At 32.7% G+C, this 20,258-nt stretch overlaps 2 protein-coding genes and 3 long non-coding RNA genes across 8 annotated transcripts; 2 read left to right on the top strand and 3 right to left on the bottom strand.

The window, feature by feature from the left end:
- Positions 1–1,049: 1,049 nt before the first annotated feature.
- Positions 1,050–2,795, bottom strand: LOC149511236 (uncharacterized). The gene is made up of 3 exons (XR_016334302.1): positions 2,515–2,795; positions 1,724–1,813; positions 1,050–1,343 (listed from the first exon to the last, which is right to left on the bottom strand). It is a non-coding gene; the product is annotated as an uncharacterized LOC149511236 (long non-coding RNA).
- Positions 2,796–4,290: 1,495 nt separating this feature from the next.
- LOC111318576 (G-type lectin S-receptor-like serine/threonine-protein kinase SD2-5) lies at positions 4,291–8,116 on the top strand. The gene has a single exon (XM_022921437.2). The coding sequence runs from the start codon at positions 5,098–5,100 to the stop codon at positions 7,924–7,926; it is 2,829 nt and encodes a 942-aa protein (XP_022777172.2). The 5' UTR covers positions 4,291–5,097; the 3' UTR covers positions 7,927–8,116.
- Positions 8,117–8,967: 851 nt separating this feature from the next.
- Positions 8,968–11,064, bottom strand: LOC149511235 (uncharacterized). Of its 3 annotated transcripts, XR_016334233.1 has the most exons (4): positions 10,624–11,064; positions 10,229–10,366; positions 9,828–9,917; positions 8,968–9,436 (listed from the first exon to the last, which is right to left on the bottom strand). It is a non-coding gene; the product is annotated as an uncharacterized LOC149511235 (long non-coding RNA). The 3 variants fall into 3 exon arrangements; XR_016334234.1 differs by lacking the exon at positions 10,229–10,366 and having other exon boundaries at positions 8,968–9,476; positions 10,624–11,063; XR_016334235.1 differs by lacking the exon at positions 10,229–10,366 and having other exon boundaries at positions 10,624–11,061.
- Positions 11,065–12,259: 1,195 nt separating this feature from the next.
- LOC111274540 (G-type lectin S-receptor-like serine/threonine-protein kinase SD2-5) lies at positions 12,260–15,634 on the top strand. Its single transcript, XM_022859259.2, has one exon. It carries the CDS (start codon positions 12,741–12,743, stop codon positions 15,291–15,293), a length of 2,553 nt encoding a protein of 850 aa, XP_022714994.2. The 5' UTR covers positions 12,260–12,740; the 3' UTR covers positions 15,294–15,634.
- A 572-nt stretch (positions 15,635–16,206) lies between these two features.
- Positions 16,207–18,507, bottom strand: LOC111274542 (uncharacterized). 2 transcript variants are annotated; one of them, XR_016334299.1, is made up of 4 exons: positions 18,465–18,507; positions 18,212–18,317; positions 17,472–17,507; positions 16,207–16,576 (listed from the first exon to the last, which is right to left on the bottom strand). It is a non-coding gene; the product is annotated as an uncharacterized LOC111274542 (long non-coding RNA). The 2 variants fall into 2 exon arrangements; XR_002688233.2 differs by lacking the exon at positions 18,465–18,507 and having other exon boundaries at positions 16,209–16,576; positions 18,212–18,457.
- Positions 18,508–20,258: the final 1,751 nt, after the last annotated feature.

Genomic DNA, 20,258 nt, shown 5'->3' with positions numbered 1-20,258 from the left:
TAATGTTAAAAGTAAAAAAGTTATAAAAATAATTTTAAAATATAAAAAAATAAGAGTTTTAGATTTAAAAAAAAACATAATTTTGAAATATTTTTTAAAAAATAGATAATAAAAATGAAATCAAAAGAGTAATTAGGTCAAAAGTGTTAAATTTTGACCGTTGATGAAGCTAATGAATCATTTTTAAAAAATTAAAATAAAAAATATGAAGTGAATTTCTTGACATATTGCATTTTTTTTTTTTTGCCACAAGAAATTTTTTTTCATTTTCCGCTTCAAAATTTTCATAAATTTGATGATGGTCCACTTGTTTACTTTGATTTGGATGTATACTGAATTTAAACTGCTATGAACTGTTAAGATCCAAAGTTTATAATCTTAAATGAATCTTGAAATCAAAGTTACATATATATATATATATATTTGAGTGGATAAGAAGGCTATTACCAGTTTTCTTACAGAAAATTCATGTAAAGTAAGAGCCTGATAAAGGATTCGATGATGAATCAATAGATTTGAAACTGATTCTTGATTTTAAGGGAGATAGAAAAATATCTTTTTCAAATATAGAATGCTAAAATGTAAAACAAAAGGTAGGAAATCATACCTCATGTGCCATGTAACATCTACGGAGTTCAGCATCGACCGTTTTTTAAAGTCAAAATTTTTTTATGAAAATTCGCACTTAATTTACGAGGTATTATTTATTTTAATTTGATAATCTCATAATTTTAAAGTTAAAAAATTTTTATAGAGATTTATATTCAACCTGCAAGTTATTATCCGCTTTAACTTGAAAGTCTCATAATTTTATTTCATAAAAAATATCTCATAAATTTATAATTAAGTATTTACATGTATATCATTTCTTATTCACATATCCTTTTGACGTAAAATTGAAGACGTTACAATCTTCTTACCTTTAATGTTTGACCTCCCTGTCAAACTGAGTCCATCTACAAAATCAAAATCACATCAGATCACCGTGTAACACTTAGTGATTACTACGGCCACCGACTGATGATCACTTTGATACCATTTGTGAAAACTTACATCTAATTTACGAGGTATTATCCGCTTTAATCCGAAAGTTTTATAGTTTTATCTCATAAAAAATACCTCACAAATTTAAAATTAAATCTCTACATATATATCATTCTTTATTTATATATCTTTTCACTATGAGATCGAAGATATTACAGTTTTACTTATTGATTAGGTTTGAACAAGAGATATCAATATATAAACCACTGAAAAGGAAGAAAAATATGGGTTAGTTTTTGAAGCCTTGGAGGAGAAACGGGGAACAAGAACTTATACGTTTGGTTTCCTGTTCTCTGGATCTGCAACAACCGAGCATCCAATGAAACTAAGCTTAGTATCTTTTTTGTACGGAAACCACACATGGAAAAAAGAATTGGACAACACAGAAGGAAAAAAAATTAAAAACTAAGTTATTTAAAATTTAAGCATACAAATCTGCTATTTCTTGAACAAAGTAATCACTAATACCCCCTCTCCTGATATGTTTTGAGCATAAAGGGAGTGAAATGACAATAAGGATGTGTGTTTGTTTGAGAGTGCAATATTTTGCAAAGACTTAACAATGGAAAGGTTTTGCTTGCTAAGAAGGATGAAATATTTGTTAATCCAATGATTAAAATTCATAACTACTTTCTTACTTTGTATATTAACTATTAGATTAAAAAGTTTCCGTACTCACCTCGTTCCATGCTTCCTACCAAGCTAAGTGAGGTTGAAGACTCCAAGCTATCACCTGTAGCCTTCACAATAACAGCACAATTTTGCATCTCTGCAATTCAAGAAAATCAGGAGACAAAGGGAAAGAGCAAATCACAAGAAGCATGGAATATTGCTACTAAACTAATAGAACCTGATTGCCAAACATCTTCAGTTTTGAATCCAAACAAGTTTTCCATCAACATCAGAGAAAGACGATAAAAAAAAATCCATAATTCTCCAAGAATAAGTCTTAGATTCAAGTATTTGCTCTGTATCTACACTGGAATTGCCATGAGATTAACATAGTTTAATCCCGTTAAGGGCATGATTAAAGGATAATCAACAAACACAATGCCAGATTCTGAAAGTCTTTCGCGAGTGCATTGAGGAACATTAACTCAGAATTAAATACTGAAAATTTCTGCCTTGCCCTAGGTTAGATTTTGTCATCACCGGCTACTGCCACATGAATATTTCATTTCCATGTCATAACTATAATCTAAGAAAACCACACTGAAAATCCATCAGGAACATTCTGTTACCAGACTGTCACACGTAAAATCTATACATAACTACGTGCATCATCTATCTATAATCAACATAAAAGTGAAAATTAATGAACATGGAGGCTCAAATTCAACTATGGACTAACCCAAAAATTATCCAAGTGAACAAGTGTAGTTAAAACTGAACCATGGTATTTTGAAGTACAATAAAATCGTAAAAAGATAGTTTCTTTAGGAATTAGGATAAGTAAAGTAAATGCCATACCTCTAGTAGATGAAAACGGGAGTTTCCGAAGAGTCCTGAAGACGGACTTTCTACCTTGTAAAGACAGTGGTGGAGGCAAACTTGCAGCAAGGGAAGCCATGAATACCTGCTAAAAGCACAAAAGGAGGAAATAAAAGCAGTTCTGAAAAGTGGGTTGTTTTCATTTAAGTCCAAAAGGATTAGATTTACTATGAAAAAGAACAAATATTTTGATATGAAGAAGAGAACTGAATTTAAGGTTTAAGGTTTTCAACTTAGTTTCAGCTAAAAGAAAAAGTGAAAAAGTCGATTTTTTGGTGAGCCAGCGCCACAAAACGAAAAAAAAAATTTGCAATGCGGTAATCAATGTGGACGTCATCAAAGGAGGTGAAATCGAGCGTGGCTGGGTCTAGCCTGATGGCCAAGGTTTCTGGCTCATACTCTCTGCTGTTGGGAATGTTGATTAACGGCATGATCCTTTGAATCAAATATGGGATTTTTTTTTTTTTATAATTTGGTTGTTATTTGTATTACTTTCCTTTTTTCTAGAAACAAAAGTTTAAAATTTTAATTAAAATTATAACTTTTTGTGAATAAAAATATATTATTTATTACGTAGACATATTTAATTGTGTTTTAATTATTTTGTAGTTATATCTAATTTGATTTGTATGTGTTTGTTTGTTTGTTTTTTTTTATTTTATAAGCAAATTTTGAAGTAATACATAATATAAACAACAAAAAGCAAATAGCAAAAATAATTAATAAAATCTAAATCAGTTTTTTATATTTATAAATATGTATATTTTATTATTTATTTAAATAATAATAATTATTTATTTCATGTGTCAAGATTAATAATAAAAATTTATATAAAAATTCATTAATTATAAGTGCATGTTTCATACAATATTTTAGTAAATTTTATGCAATGCAATATCATAAATGATTACTTTAATGAAAAATTGGTAGGTGCTTGAACTACACTTCAAAGTAATGTTCGGTATAATTGGAAGATCAGTCTAAAATCATAGTAATTTATATATAGTAATTAGATAATCATGTTTGGTAAATATTTGATAATTTTATATGACAATGATTTTAGATCACCAACTTGAAATGATATTTGAATTTAATAATACTTAATATTATCAATTTAATATGTGAATTAAAATTTTGATTTCTCTAAAATTGTAATTAATTTATATTATAAATTTTTATATTTTCAAATTAATATTCATCATAATAAATTAAAAAATAATTCATATATTTTTTTACTTTTTTAATGTTTTATATATAATATAATATTTTTGTTTTTAATTAAGATTTTAATATATCAATTTTATTTTTTAATTCCAATAATTTTTTACATAATTTATATTATAAAAATTAGTTTACTTGATAAATAAATATATTTAATAATTTAATAATTTTAATTATATTTATTATAAAATAAATAAAATATTACTATGTTTTATAAATTATTATTTTTAAATAATAAATTATTAATTTGTTTAGTTATTATAATAAGAATAATTATTTTCATATTTTTCAATAAAATAATATTTTATTTTTAATAATATCAAATACAATAATATTTAATTCATATGAATTAATAATTGTTAATTAAATAAAATGATTTCAAATCACAAATAATAAAATCATTTTCATACTAAATTTGCTTCAATGATTATATTACAATGATGATCTTAAAAATAATAATACATATTACCCCAAAGTAATTACTAAAAAATTTGAGTATGGGTAATTAGGGAGTCTACCAGCTCAAGCTTGATTTCCTTGCATCTTCGTTATAAGACTGAGTCTCCCTTTCTCGAATGTGAAAACAGTTGCAGATCTACAGTAGCCCCTTCAAGATGTAATTCATGCTAGCTGCGTGGATAGTGCCTTAATTTGAGCTTGTCAACAAGTAGTTTATTTGAAAAGGTGTAAGTCCGAGGACAAACAGCTTGGACTTGAAACTTAAATTTGTGGCCACAAGGTTTTGTTTGCCGTGAATCTTCCTTTAAACTTCTGGCAATGAAAATTCCTGTGTTCTTAAACTTACGTTTACAGAAAGCTGGATTGAAAGAAGATGCAAACGCCGATGGAAATTCTCCTAGTCAAACTGACTTGTCTAATTAAGACCATACAATCGATTAAACCTTTTGAATCAGTCTTTCAGTTGAAATTGGAGATCAAAAACCCCAATAAAAAGACGGGTATATGTCCCAATTGCAATTCCTTTTCATGATTAATGCGTCACCGAAATTTTTACTCTAGCCGGGACCCTGCTCATTTCTTTCGTTCTACCAATTTCCTTCAAGTACCTGAATATTTCCGTGTTAAATGACAAACATTCGATCGATAATTAGCTACTTAAAAGTGTGCCTGTGAAAAACTGATGAAATTTTTGTATCCAGAAAAATAGAGAAGCAGCGGAAGTGTGAGCTGATCTGTGTCAGGCATGGGTACCTTTCAGCACTTTGCCAGGAGTTTTAGATGAGACGAGCCTTTGGAAAATAAACCTTCTTTCGTAGTTTTACCAAGGCCCAAGACCCATGGCCTCCGCTTTTCTCTCCAGCTCGGCCTAAACTTGAGCTGATGATCTCATGTTTGCAAGAAAATACTATGGCTGTGACATGTTTAATTCAACTTATTCTGTCATTGATTAATTTTCCTTTCTTCCTCCATGCAGTTGAAACTGAATATGCCTCTGCTGAACTCCCAAGCACCTGGATAAACAATGATTTCATATCAAGAGGAAGTGTAGACTTTGTTGACGGTTCAACTATTAGATCTGTACTTCTCAATACCAGCAATCCATCAAATTTCCCAGCTTTCGGATGTGGTTTTTACGGTCGTAGAGCCACGAATGCCTTCTATTTTGCTGTTTTTGCTGTCGAAGCAACAAGTGATTCTGCAATTATTCAGTCAGGTTCCCCACAAATACTTTGGATAGCCAACAGAGACAATCCTGTCACGGAGAATGCCACGCTTGATTTCAAGGAAGATGGAAATTTGGTGCTATCTGATGCTGATGGTATGTTTGTATGGTCCTCGAATACATCAAACAGTTCAGTTAATTATATGTACATAACTGGAAATGGGACTCTTAAGCTTGTTTATTCCGAAACGGGTTCTTCTAGCATCCCCATTTGGCAATCTTTGGATTACCCCATAGATACATGGCTCCCAAATCAAAGAATACGGCAAGGGCAAAAGCTGATCGCCAGTGTCTCGGCATCAAATTGGACGCCGGGTCAGTTTTACTTGTCCTTTGCAAATGACAAGCTATATGCTTTTATTCAGTCTAGTCCCCCACAGACATACCATGAAGTCTTTGCTGAAGGAGAAGAATCTAAGCAATTTAAGACTGGAAGGCTCGAACTTGAATATACAAGTCAGACAATTGCAGCTCGTTACACCCCTGACACAGAAAATTTTCAGTTTCTGAGGTTAGATACAGATGGTCATTTGAGAGCCTACCAATGGGTTCAAGGAAACGCATCGGAAGTTGCTGACATCTTGACAGACAAGCATGGCAAATGTGCATATCCGACGGTTTGTGGAAACTATGGGATATGCACAAACGAACAATGTAGTTGTCCTGTAGGAAATAATGGAGACACTAGCTATTTCATGAACTCCAGTACTGGATGCAGAAGAGTCACCCCCCTGTTCTGCCAATCAAGTCATCTTCACTCATTTATAGAGCTTCCTAACGTTTCTTATTTTGGTTTTGTGGCAGCTATTCTCGACACAAGCATTGAGAGTTGCAAACAAGCTTGTTTAAGGAATTGTTCTTGCAAAGCAGCTTTGTTTCACTACAATTCTAAGAACATGAGTGGCAACTGCTCATTACCATCTCAAATTTTTTCATTGATGAGCACCTCACCAGTATTATTTCCTTACAACTCTACATCCTTCATAAAGGTGCAGAGATCAACATTGGTTCTATCATGCCCTCCATCACCACCAAGTCCACCGAGTTCAACATTGTATCTATCAAGCCCTCCATCACCAAGTCCACCGAGTTCATCCTTCATAAAGGTGCAGAAATCAACATTGGTTCTATCAAGCCCTCCATCGCCAAGTCCACCGAGTTCAACATCGTATCTATCAAGCCCTCCATCGCCAAGTCCACCGAGTTCAACATCTTATCTAACAACCCCTCCATCACCAAGTCCACCGAGATCAACATTGTTTCCATCAAGCCCTCCATTGCTAAGTCCACCCTTGGCTCGATCTCCAAGTCCACCATCTGCAAAAAAGAAATCAATTCGGATTGAACTAATCATTGTACTTGTAGTTGCAGCTTTGATAGTCACATTTATCCTAATTTTGGCATGTGTTCGCATCCTAAGAAAGCGGGTGTCTAGCAAGAAAGAAGGAAGGAAGAAAACTGAAGATGACTGGGAGAAGTCATTGAATCTTGCTACAAATTTGCCAACAAGATTCAATTATGAAGATCTCAAGTCTGCAACAGAAAATTTCAATAAAAGGATTGGGGGAGGAGGATTTGGATCAGTGTTTGAAGGGACTTTGCCTGATGGTACAAAAATTGCAGTAAAGCGCTTGGATCGTGTAGGTCAAGGTAGGAAAGAGTTTTTAGCAGAGGTGAAGACCATAGGCAGCATACATCATGTCAACTTGGTGAGATTAATAGGCTTTTGCATTGAAAGTTCAAACAGGCTGTTGGTTTATGAGCATATGACTAATGGTTCATTGGATAAGTGGATCTTCAACAAAAGCTCAACTACAACACCTAAATGGGAAATCAGGAAGAAGATCATCCTTGATATTGCCAAGGGACTAGCATATCTTCATGAGGATTGTCAAATGAGAATAGCTCATTTAGATGTTAAGCCTGAAAACATTCTCCTAGATGACAGCTTTAATGCTAAGTTATCAGATTTTGGTTTGGCAAGGCCAATTGACAGGAGCCAAAGCCATGTTATAACTCAAATGCGAGGAACAAGAGGATATCTAGCCCCTGAATGGTTAAGCAGAAGGATAACAGAAAAGGTAGATGTGTACAGCTTTGGTGTTGTCATATTGGAAGTTGTTTGTGGAAGAAGAAATCTGGATTTCTCTCGGCCTGATGAAGATGACTATTTACTTTTGCCCATACTGAAACAAAAGGCAGAACAAAATCAACTTTTCGACATGGTCGATCATTGTATCGAAGGCATTCGGCAAAATGCAGAAGAAGCTGTCAAGATGTTAAGGATTGCCATTTGGTGCCTGCAAAGTGATTATAACAGAAGGCCTTCAATGTCCATGGTATGCAAGGTTTTGGAAGGTCTACTGACCATGGAACCTGTTTCTGATTATAGCTTTTTGACATCACTGGTAGTTGAAGCTCCAGCAGAAGTTATCATGATACCTTCAAGTCCACAGCCAGCATCTGTTCTATCAGGACCCAGGTGATAGAAAAGCTACAACGCTTTAAGTAGGAAAGAAAATGATCTGGACCTTGGCTTAATCAGTGTTGTTTCTTTGTTTTTTTTTTTCTCCCTTATGAGCAAAGTTGCTATTCTGTATTAATCCAATCATTCTCAAGTTTATACAAATAACAAGTTGACTATTTAATAAAAGGTTGCAAAATCAAGTTTTTCAACCTGATAAATACTTGCATTCAAAGCACGTAGCAGAACATATATTGAAGAAGCTGGGCATAAGCCATAAGGATTGTAATTTGGTGCTTGCAAAGTGATTTTTTTTTTCTTTTTTAACAAAGAAGATTATAACTTAAAGAGACGATAGATGTTACAAACATTAGAATTTAAATTTTAGGCTTATTAGATGTTATTTTTTCTAAAATGATTATATAAATTAATTGAGCTAAGCCAATTTTATGTATTTGGAAAGTGATTGATTGTAGTAAATGGTTTTAGCCTTACATTGTAGTGATGGTTTTGAAAAATCTAACCAATCAATATTGAACTTACTTCTGATTATGGCATTTTGATATTAACAATTATTGTGGTACATTCGGTCCACAACATCATATATTAAAATTTTATATTACGTCTCCAAAATTTTAATCTAATAGTTAAAGGCGCTTGAAGGGATTTCAAGAGCTTGGTTTCGAACCAAGTCTCCCCCCTCCCCCTTACTTTGCATTCAGGCTTTGCTCTCCTGATGTAACCAAAAAAAAAAAAAATCTATATTACTATTAATTTTAATTCAGAGTATATGAATTTTATACTCAACTATATAATTAGTGCTATTAAAATTGTATATTACTAATTTTAATATCATATATTATATATTAATTATATTAAAGAATATAAAATTTTAATTGTGTTTATACAAATCACATATGAAACGATAAAGTTGAGTATCACAATCATATGCTCCTTCTTCCCTCCAACTTCTAAATATAATTTTATAATTTTACAAAAAAACAATTTTTTTTCAATATAGAATGCTATTAACATTCATGTAAAGTAAAAGCCTGATAAAGGATTTGATGATGAATCAATAGATTTGAAATCGATTCTTGATTTTAAGGGACAGAAAAATATCTTCTTCAATATAGTATGCTAAAATGTAAAACAAAGTGGAGAGCCTCCATTACATTTAAGGACGGTTTGGCAGCAGAATCCACTGTCCAAATATTTCAGATATTGACTTTTACATGATTTGGAACAGTTCAGAATTAAGTTGTTTGTTCCAGACTAAGTTAAAGTTTCACAAATCACCTATGGTGTTCTCTTCAATGTAGGCAATCATATCTCATGTATCATGTAACATCTAAGGATTTCAGCATCAACCAATCTCAAAAGTCAAGGAATTCTACTTACCGATAAGGTTTGAACAAGAGATAGCGATATATAAACCGCCGAAAAGGAAGCGAAACATGAGTTAGTATTTGAAGCCTTGGAGGAGAAATGGGGAAAAAGGACATATAAGTTCGGTTTCCTGTTCTCTGGATCTGTTACAACCGAGCATCCAATGAAAGTAAGCTAAGTATCCTTTGTTGTACGGAAACCACACATGAAAAAAAGAATGCACAGAAGGAAAGAAAATTAAAAACTAAGTTATTTAAAATTTAAGCATACAAATCTGCTATTTCTTGAACAAAGTAATCACTAATCCCCCCTCTCCTGATATGTTTTGAGCATAAAGGAAGTGCAATGACAATTACGATGTGTGTGCCTGAGAGAGAGAGATCAACAATATTTTGCACAGACGTGACAATGGAAAGGCTTTGCTTATTAGGAAGGACGAAAAAGGTTAAAGATGAAAAATTTGTTAATTCAATGGTTAAAATTTATAACTATTTTCTTACTTTGTAACTTAAATTAAAAAGTTTTCATCCTCACCCTTTTTCATGCTTCCTATCAAGCTAAGTGAGGTCGAAGAATCTAAGCTACCACCTCTAGCCTTCACAATAACAGCCCAATTTCGCATCTCTGCAATGCAAGAAAATCAGGAGACAAAGGGAAAGAGCAAATCACAAAAAGCACGGAATATTGCTACTAAACTAATAGAACCTGATTTCCAAACATTTTCAGTTTTAAATCCAAACTAGTTTTCCATCAACATCAGAGACAATTAAAAAAAAAAAAGAAAACTCTATAATTCCCCAATAGTAAGTCTTAGATTCACGTATTTGCTCTGTATCTACACTGGAATTGCCATGAGATTAACATAGTTTAATCCCATTAAGGGCATGATTCAAGGATAATCAACAAACACAATGTCAGATTCTGAGAGTATTTACCGAGTGCACCGAGGACCATTAACGCATAATTAAATACTGAGAATTTCTGCCTTGCCCTAGGTTAGATTTTCCCATCACCGGCTACAGCCACATGAATATTCCATTTCCATGTCAAAACTATAATCTAAGAAAACCACACTGAAATTCCACCAGGAACATTCTGTTACCAGACTGTCACACTGAAAATCTATACATAACTAAGTGCATCATCTATCCATAACCAACAAAAAACTGAAAATTAATGAACATAGAGGCTCAAATTCAACTACGGACAAACCAAAAATTATCCAAGTGAACAAGTGTTGTTAAAACTGAACCATAGTATTTTAAAGTACAATAAAATAGTAAAAAGATAGTTGCTATAGGAATTAGGATAAGTAAAGTAAATGCCATACCTCTAGTAGATGAAACTGGGAGTTTCCGAAGAGTCCTGAAAAGGGTCTTTCTACCTCGTAAAAACAGTGGGGAAGGCTAACTTGCAGTAAGGGAAGCCATGAATACCTGCTAGAAAGCACAAAAGAAGGACATAAAAGCAATTCTGAAAAGTGGGTTGTTTTCGTTTAAGTCCAAAAGGATTAGATTTACTATAAAAAAGAACAAATATTTTTATATAAAGAAGAGAACTGAGTTTAAGGATTAAGGTTTTTACCTTTGTTGCAGCTAAATGAAAAAGTAAAAAGTGTGGTATCTTTTGGTGAGCCAACGCAACGGAAAAAAAAAAATGGCACTGCGTGAATGAATGTGTACGTCATCGAAGGAGGTTAAATCAAGTGTGGGTGGGTCTAGGTTACTGATCACTAAGGTTTCAGGTCATATTTTCTGCCGGTGGGAAAGTTGATTAACGTCGAGATCGTAGGTGATGCATATTATTTACAATTATTATAATATATTTAATTAATTATAATTTTAAATTACATAAAAATTATCAAAATTGTATATAAAATTTATGTTTATAATTAATGAAAATTTATATAAGTTTTATTTCGATTGCTCAATTATAATATTATAATAAAAAATAATTAACAAAATCTAAATCAAGCTACTTTGATATTCAAATTAGTCACTGGTGAGAACATTTTTCTTAAAATCTTTGGGTTATTTAATTATTTATATTAACTAAAACAAATTACTTGGATTGAATATAACAAGTCAAGTGATACCAATTCGGTTCGTAAATGCACAAAAAATCTCTATGTAATAACAAAAAATAAATTAATAAGGATATATTAATTTTTTTATTTTTTGTTTTGAAAATATAATTTAAACCCACTTCTTAAATCATTTTTTTAAAAGTTAGTATTTGATGCTCTTTAATGTAATTGACAAATGTCTCATTTTTATTTTTAATTAATTTTTATATTTTTTAAATAAATCTTAAAGAATATGTGTTATAATTTTAATCTCATTAGTGAAGTTTGAAAACTTCACTATTAATGTATTCGATAATTTCTTTTCTTTTAAATAAATAACTATGTTTTTTTATATTTCAAAACTATAAGTTTAGTTTTTATATTTATAGATGTATACTTTTATTATTCATTTAAATAATAATTTTTTATTTTATTGACGTTGTGTGAGGATTAATAATAAAAATTTATATAAAAACTCATTATTTATAAGTATGTGTTACATATAATATTTTAATAAATTTAATGCAATTCAATATCATAATTGATTCCTTGTAATGAGATAATGGTAGGTGCTTGAACTACACTTCAAAAGTAAATTACTAACAAATTGGAGCATGAGTAATTGGCCAGGGAGTCTACCACAGACTTTTTTTTTTTTTTTTTTGCATTTTTGTTATAAGATTGAGTCTCCCTCTCTTAAATTTGTACTAACATGAAAATTAAAAACAGCTGTAAATATGCATTGGCCCCTTCAAGCCATATTCATGCTAGCGGGGATGGTGCATTAATTTGAGCTCGTGATCAGGTAGTTTATTGGAAAGAGTAAAAGTCCGAAGTCAAATATGGACTTGAAACCTAAATTTGTGGCCAGAAGGTTTCATACTTTCATTTGCCATGAATCTTCCTTTAAACTTCTAGCAATGAAATTTCTTATGTTCTTTAACTGACTTCTCAAACTAACTTGTCAAATTCAGACCAAACAAACTTTTGTAAACCCCAAAAAAGACGGGAGTATGTCCCAATCGCAATTCCTGTTCATGATTAAAGCGTCACTCTAGTCCTCACCGAAAATTTTGACTCTTGCATTTGCTGGGACCCTGCTCATTTGTTTCAATTTCCATCTAGTACTTGAATATTTCCGTGTTAAATGACAAACATTCGATCAATAATTAAATATTTACAAGTGTGCCTGTGAAAAACTAATGAAATTTCTGTCTTCAGAAAAATAGAGAACTAGTGGAAGCGTGAGCTGATCTGTGTCAGGCATTGCTAATCTTTCAGCACTTTGCCAGGAGTTTTAGATCAGACGAGCCTCTGGAAAATACCCATAGTTTTACGCATGGCTTCGGCTTTTCTCTCCAGCTCGGCCTAAACTTGAACTGATGATTTCATGTTTGCATGAAAATACTATGGCTGTGACATGTTTAATTCAACTTATTCTGTCCTTGATTAATTTTCCTTTCTTCCTCTACGCAGTTGCAACTGAATATTCCTCGGCTGAACTTCCAAGCACCTGGATAAACAATGATTTCATATTAAGAGGAAGTGTAGACTTTGTTGATGGTTCAACTATTAGATCTGTACTTCTCAATACCAGCAAATCAGCAAATTTCCCAGCTTTCGGGTGTGGTTTTTACGGTAGTAGAACCACGAATGCCTTCTATTTTGCTGTTTTTGCTGTCAAAGCAACAAGTGATTCTGCAATTATTCGGTCAGGTTCCCCACAAATATTTTGGATAGCCAACAGAGACAATCCTGTCAAGGAGAATGCCACACTTGAGTTCAGGGAAGATGGAAATTTGGTGCTATCTGATGCGGATGGTATGTTTGTATGGTCCTCGAATACATCAAACATGTTAATTAGTTATATGAAAATAACTGGAAATGGGACTCTTATGCTTGATTATTCCGAATCGGGTTCTTCTAGCACCCCCATTTGGCAATCTTTGGATTACCCCATAGATACATGGCTCCCGAATCAAAGAATACGGCAAGGGCAAAAGCTGATCGCCAGTGTCTCTGCATCAAATTGGACGCCGGGTCAGTTTTACTTGTCCTTTGCAAATGACAATCTATATGCTTTCATTCAGTCTAGTCCGCCACGGACATACCATGAAGTCTTTGCTGAAGGTGAAGAATCTAAGCAATTTAGGACTGGAAGGCTTGAACTTGAACATACAAGACGGACAATTGCAGCAAGTTACACTTCTGACACAGAAAATTTTCAGTTTCTGAGGTTAGATACAGATGGTCATTTGAGAGCCTACCAATGGGTTCAAGGAAATGCATCGGAAGTTGCTGACATATTGACAGACAAGCATGGCATATGTGCATATCCGAAAGTTTGTGGAGACTATGGGATATGCTCAAACGAACGATGTAGTTGCCCTGTAGGAAATAATGGAGACACTAGCTATTTCATGAATTCCAGTACTGGATGCAGAAGAGTCACCCCCCTGTCCTGCCAATCTAGTCATCTTCACTCATTTATGGAACTTCCTAACGTTTCTTATTTTGGTATTGAGGTAGCTATTCTCGATACAGACATTGAGAGTTGTAAACAAGCTTGTTTAAGGAATTGTTCTTGCCAAGCAGCTTTGTTTCACTACAATTCTAATAACTTGAGTGGCAACTGTTCCTTACCATCTCATGTTTTTTCATTGATGAGCACTTCACCTGTATTATTTCCTTACAACTCTACGTCCTTCATAAAGGTGCAGAAATCAACATCGGTTCCATCAAGCCCTCTATCACTAAGTCCACCATTGGCAAAAAAGAAATCAATTCGGATTGAATTAATCATTGTACCTGTAGTTGCAGCTCTGACATTCACATGTATCCTAATTTGGGCATGTGTTCGCATCCTAAGAAGGAGGGGGTCTATGAGGGAAGAAGGAAGGAATAAAACTGAAGATGACTGGGAGAAGTCATTGAATCTTGCAACAAATTTGCCAACAAGATTCAATTATGAAGATCTCAAGTCTGCAACAGAAAATTTCAATAAAAGGATTGGGGGAGGAGGATTTGGATCAGTGTTTGAAGGGACTTTGCGTGATGGTACAAAAATTGCAGTAAAGCGCTTGGATCGTGTAGGTCAAGGTAGGAAAGAGTTTTTAGCGGAGGTGAAGACGATAGGCAGCATACATCATGTCAACCTGGTGAGATTAATAGGCTTTTGCGTTGAAAATTCAAACAGGCTGTTGGTTTATGAGCATATGACTAATGGTTCTTTGGATAAGTGGATCTTCAACAAAATCTCAACTACAACACTTGAATGGGAAATCAGGAAGAAGATCATCCTTGATATTGCCAAGGGACTAGCATATCTTCATGAGGATTGTCGAATGAGAATAGCTCATTTAGATGTTAAGCCTGAAAACATTCTTCTAGATGACAGCTTTAATGCCAAGTTATCAGATTTTGGTTTGGCAAGGCCGATTGACAGGAGCCAAAGCCACGTTATAACTCAAATGCGAGGAACAAGAGGATATCTAGCCCCTGAATGGTTAAGCAGAAGGATAACAGAAAAGGTAGATGTGTACAGCTTTGGTGTTGTCATATTGGAAGTTGTTTGTGGAAGAAGAAATCTAGATTTCTCTCGGCCTGATGAAGATGACTATTTACTTTTGCCCATACTGAAACAAAAGGCAGAACAAAATCAGCTTTTCGACATGGTCGATCATTGTATCGAAGGCATTCAGCAAAATGCAGAAGAAGCTGTCAAGATGTTAAGGATTGCCATTTGGTGCCTGCAAAGTGATTATAACAGAAGGCCTTCAATGTCCATGGTATGCAAGGTTTTGGAAGGTCTACTGACCATGGAACCTGTTTCTGATTATAGCTTTTTGACATCATCGGTAGTTGAAGCTCCAGCAGAAGTTATCATGGTACCTTCAAGTTCACAGCCAGCATCTGTTCTATCAGGACCCAGGTGACAGAAAAGCTACAATGCTCTAAGCAGAAAAGAAAATGATCTAGACCTAGGCTTAATCAAAGTTTTTCTTTGTTTTTTTTTTTTTTTTTTCCTCCCTTATGAGCAAAGTTGCTATTCTGTGTTCATCCAACCATTCTCAAATTTATACAAATAACAAGTTGACTATTTAATAAAAGGTTGCAAAATCAAGTTTTTCAACCTGATAAATACTTGCATTCAAAGCACGTAGCAGAACATATTTTGAAGAAGCTGGGCATAAGCCATAAGGATTGTAATTTGGTGCTTGCAAAGTGATTTTTTTTTTTTTTTTAACAAAGAAGATTCTAACTTAAAGATATAATAGGCGTTACAGGTATTATAATTTAAATTTCAGACATATTAGATATTATTTTTTTAAAATGACTGTATAAATTAATTGAGTTTAATCAATTTTATGTATTTAGAAAGTGACTGATTGTACTAAATGGCTTTGAACTTACATTGCAGCAATGGTTTTGAAAAATCTAACTAGTCAATATTGAACTTACTTCTGATTATGGCATTTCGATATTAACAATTATTGTGGTACATTCAGGTCCACAACATCATATATTAAAATTCTATATTACTATTAATTTTAATTCAGAGTATATCATTTTTATATTCCACTATATAATTAGTGCTATTAAAATTGTATATTACTAATTTTAATATATATATTATATATTAATTATATTAAAGAATATACAATTTTAATTGTGCTTATACAAAATCACATATGAAATTATAAAATTGAGTATCACAATCATATGCTCCTTCTCCCCTCCAACTTCTAAATATAATTTTATAATTTTACAAAAAAACAATAATTTTTTTTCAATATAGAATGCTATTAAAATTCATGTAAAGCAAGAGCCTGATAAAGGATTTGATGATGAATCAATAGATTTGAAGCCGATTCTTGATTTTAAGGGACATAGAAAAATATCTTTTTCAATATAGAATGCTAAAATGTAAAACAAAATGGAGAGCCTCCATTACATTTAAGTACGATTTGGCAGCAGAATCCACTGTCCAAATATTTCAGATATTGACTTTTACATGATTTGGAACAGTTCAGAATTAGGTTGTTTGTTCCAGACTAAGTTAAAGTTTCACAAATCACCTATGGTGTTCTCTTCGAGGTAGGAAATCATATCTCATGTATCATGTAACATCTAAGGATTTCAGCATCAACCAATCTCAAAAGTCAAGGAATTCTACTTACCGATAAGGTTTGAACAAGAGATAGCGATATATAAACCACTGAAAAGAAAGAAAAACATGAGTTAGTATTTGAAACCTTGCAGGAGAAATGGGAAACAAGAACATATACCAGTGAGATATTAACATGGGCAGAAAGCTAATGGGGGATCCAAAATTAAAAGAAAAAAGAAGCTAATGAAGAGGTGGGTGAGGGGATTGAAGCCATTAGAAGTTCTCTTTAAGCTCAAAGCTACTAACATAAGAAAGATGGGTTCGAATTCTCAAAATTAAGAAACACGACTTGATACCCACAGGGCCAATGTAGCTACAAATCCCAGACCAATGAGACCTACCCACTGTTTGAAACAAATTAAAGCCATCTCAGAAAAAATAAAAAAGTTGTGGCAATATGAAAACTGCTGCCTAAGGCAAGAGTCAAGGAGAAACACATTAAAGGAAAAAAAAATAGAGTTAAAAGACGTTTGGTTTCCTGTTCTCTGGATCTATAACAACCAAGCATCCTATGAACCTAAGCTAAGTATCCCTTCTTGTATGGAAACCACACAAGGAAAAAAGAATTAGAAAATACAGAAAGGAAAAATTAAAAACTAAGTTATTTAAAATTTAAGCATACAAATCTGCTATTTCTTGAACAAAGTAATCACTAATCCCCCCTCTCCTGATATGTTTTGAGCATAAAGGGAGTGCAATGACAATAAGGATGTGGGTGTGTCTGAGTGAGAGACACAATATTTTGCGAAGACTTGACAATGGAAAGGCTTTGCTTGCTAGGAAATATGAAAAATGGTAAAAATGAAAAACTTGTTAATTTAATGGTTAAATATAACTACTTTCTTACTTTGTAACTTAATCATTAGATTAAAAAATTTTCCATCCTCACCCCTTTCCATGCTTCCTACCAAGTTAAGTGAGGTTGAAGACTCTAAGCCATTACCTGTAGCCTTCACAATAACAGCACAATTTCGCATCTCTGCAATGCAAGAAAATCAGGAGACAAAGGGAAAGAGCAAATCACAACAAGCACGGAATATTGCTACTAAACTAATAGAACTGCCAAACATTTTCAGTTTTAAATCCAAACTAATTTTCCATCAACATCAGAGACAACCCAAAAAAAAAAAAAAGAAAACTCTATAATTCCCCAAGAGTAAGTCTTAGATTCAAGTATTTGCTCTGTATCTACAATGGAATTGCCATGAGATCAACATAGTTTAATCCCATTAAGGGCATGATTCAAGGATAATCAACAAACACAATGCCAGATTCTGAAAGTCTTTAGCGAGTTCACTGAGGACCATTAACTCAGAATTAAATACTGAGAATTTCTGCCTTGCCCTAGGTTAGATTTTCTCGTCACCGGCTACTGCCACATGAATGTTCCATTTCCATGTCATAACTATAATCTAAGAAAACCACACTGAAACTCCATCAGGAACATTCTGTTACCAGACTGTCACACTGAAAATCTATACATAACTAAGCGCATCATCTATCTATAACCAACATAAAACTGAAAATTAATGAACATAGAGGCTCAAATTCAACTATAGACAAATAAAAAATTATCCAAGTGAACAAGTGTAGTTAAAACTGAACCATAGTATTTTAAAGTACAATAAAATCGTAAAAAGATAGTTGCTTTAGGAATTAGGATAAGTAAAGTAAATGTCATACCTCAAGCAGATGAAACTGGGAGTTTCCGAAGAGTCCTGACAAGGGTCTTTCTACCTTGTAAAAACAGTGGTGGAGGCTAACTTGCAGTAAGGGAAGCCATGAATACCTGCTAGAAAGCACAAAAGAAGGACATAAAAGCAATTCTGAAAAGTGGGTTCTATCGTTTAAGTCCAAAAGGATTTGATTTACTGTAAAAAAGAACAAATATTTTGATACAAAGAAGAGAACTGAGTTTAAGGTGTAAGGTTTTTACCTTAGTTGCAGCTAAAAGAAAAAGTAAAAAGTGTGCAATCTTTTGGTGAGCCAGCGGAACAAAAAAAAAAACAACAAAATGGCAGTGCGTTAATGACTCTGTACGTCATCGAAGGAGTTAAAATCAAGTGTGGGTGGGTCTAGATTGATCACTAAGGTTTCAGGCTCATATTCTACGCCGGTGGTAAATTTGATTAACGTCGAGATCGTAGGTGAAGCATATTATTTACAATTATTATAATATATTTAATTAATTATAATTTTAAATTACATAAAAATTATTAAAATTTTATATAAAATTTATGTTTATAATTGATGAAATTTTATATAATTTTTATTTTGATTGCTCAATTATACTATTATAATAAAAAACAATTAATAAAATCTAAATCAAGTTATTTTGATGTTCATATTAGTCGCTCCTGAAAATATTTTTCTTGAAATCTTTATGTTATTTAATTATTTATATTAATTAAAACAAATTAATTGGATTTAATGTTACAAGTCAGGTAATACCAATTCGGTTAGTAAATGCACAAAAAATCTCTATGTAATAACAAAAAATAAATTAATAAGGATATATTAATTTTGTTATTTTTGGTTTTGAAAATATAATTTAACCCATTCCTTAAATCATTTTTTTAAAAGTTAGTATTTGTTGCACTTTAATATAATCGACACATGTCCCATTCTTATTTTTAATTAATTTTTATATTTTTTAAATATATCTTAAAGAGTATGTATTATAATTTTAATCTCATTTGTGAAGTTTTAAAATTTTACTATTAATGAGTTTGATAATTTTTTTTTCTTTTAAACGAATAATTATGTCTTTTTTTTTATATTTCAAAACTATAAGTTCAATTTTTTTATTTATAGATGTATATTTTTATTATTTATTTAAATAATAATTTTTTATTTTATTGACGTTGTGTCAAGATTAATAATAAAAATTTATATAAAACTTCATTATTTATAAGTATGTGTTACATATAATATTTTAATAAATTTTATGCAATTTCAATATCATAGTTGATTCCTTGTAATGAGATAATGGTAGGTGCTCGTGTCACGGACTTAAGGGGGAGTCCTGAATCTCATATCGATGGTCCATGGGGTATAAAAGGGTTCATACCATTTTCGTCTTGTGAGGCGCTTTTTATAGGACAAAATCGTGAGGCCAGGAGGCCAGAGCGGACAATACCTCACAAGGATGTGAACCGTGACGAAAGGCTGATCTGAGACGCCGGAAGAGTGAATGCCCGGATCCCGAAGCCGCGCGGGTTCGAAGTTTGAGTCTCGACCCGTGACACTTGAACTACACTTCAAAAGTAATTACTAACAAACTGGAGTACGAGTAATTAGCCAGGAGTCTACCACAGACTTGATTTTTCTTGCATTTTTGTTATAAGATCGAGTCTCCCTCTCTTAAATTTGTACTAACATGAAAATTGAAAACAGCTGCAAATCTGCATTAGCCCCTTCAAGACATAATTCATGCTAGCGGGGATCGTGCATTAATTTGAGCTCGTGAGCAGGTAGTTTATTGGAAAGAGTATAAGTTCGAAGTCAAACATGGACTTGAAACCTAAATTTGTGGCCAGAAGGTTTCATTCTTTCATTTGCCATGAATCTTCCTTTAAACTTCTAGCAATGAAATTTCTTATGTTCTTTAACTGACTTCTCAAACTAACTTGTCAAATGAAGACCAAATAAACTTTTGTAAACCCCAAAAAAGACCGGTATATGTCCCAATTGCAATTCCCTTTCATGATTAAAGCGTCACTCTAGTCCT

Source organism: Durio zibethinus, chromosome 26 (genome assembly GCF_047325235.1).
Source record: "Durio zibethinus cultivar Kanyao isolate XHJ-2024 chromosome 26, ASM4732523v1, whole genome shotgun sequence".
NCBI lineage: Eukaryota > Viridiplantae > Streptophyta > Magnoliopsida > Malvales > Malvaceae > Durio > Durio zibethinus.
The sequence above is the reverse complement of the archived record's forward strand: the minus strand, read 5'-3'. Positions and strand labels throughout refer to the sequence as shown.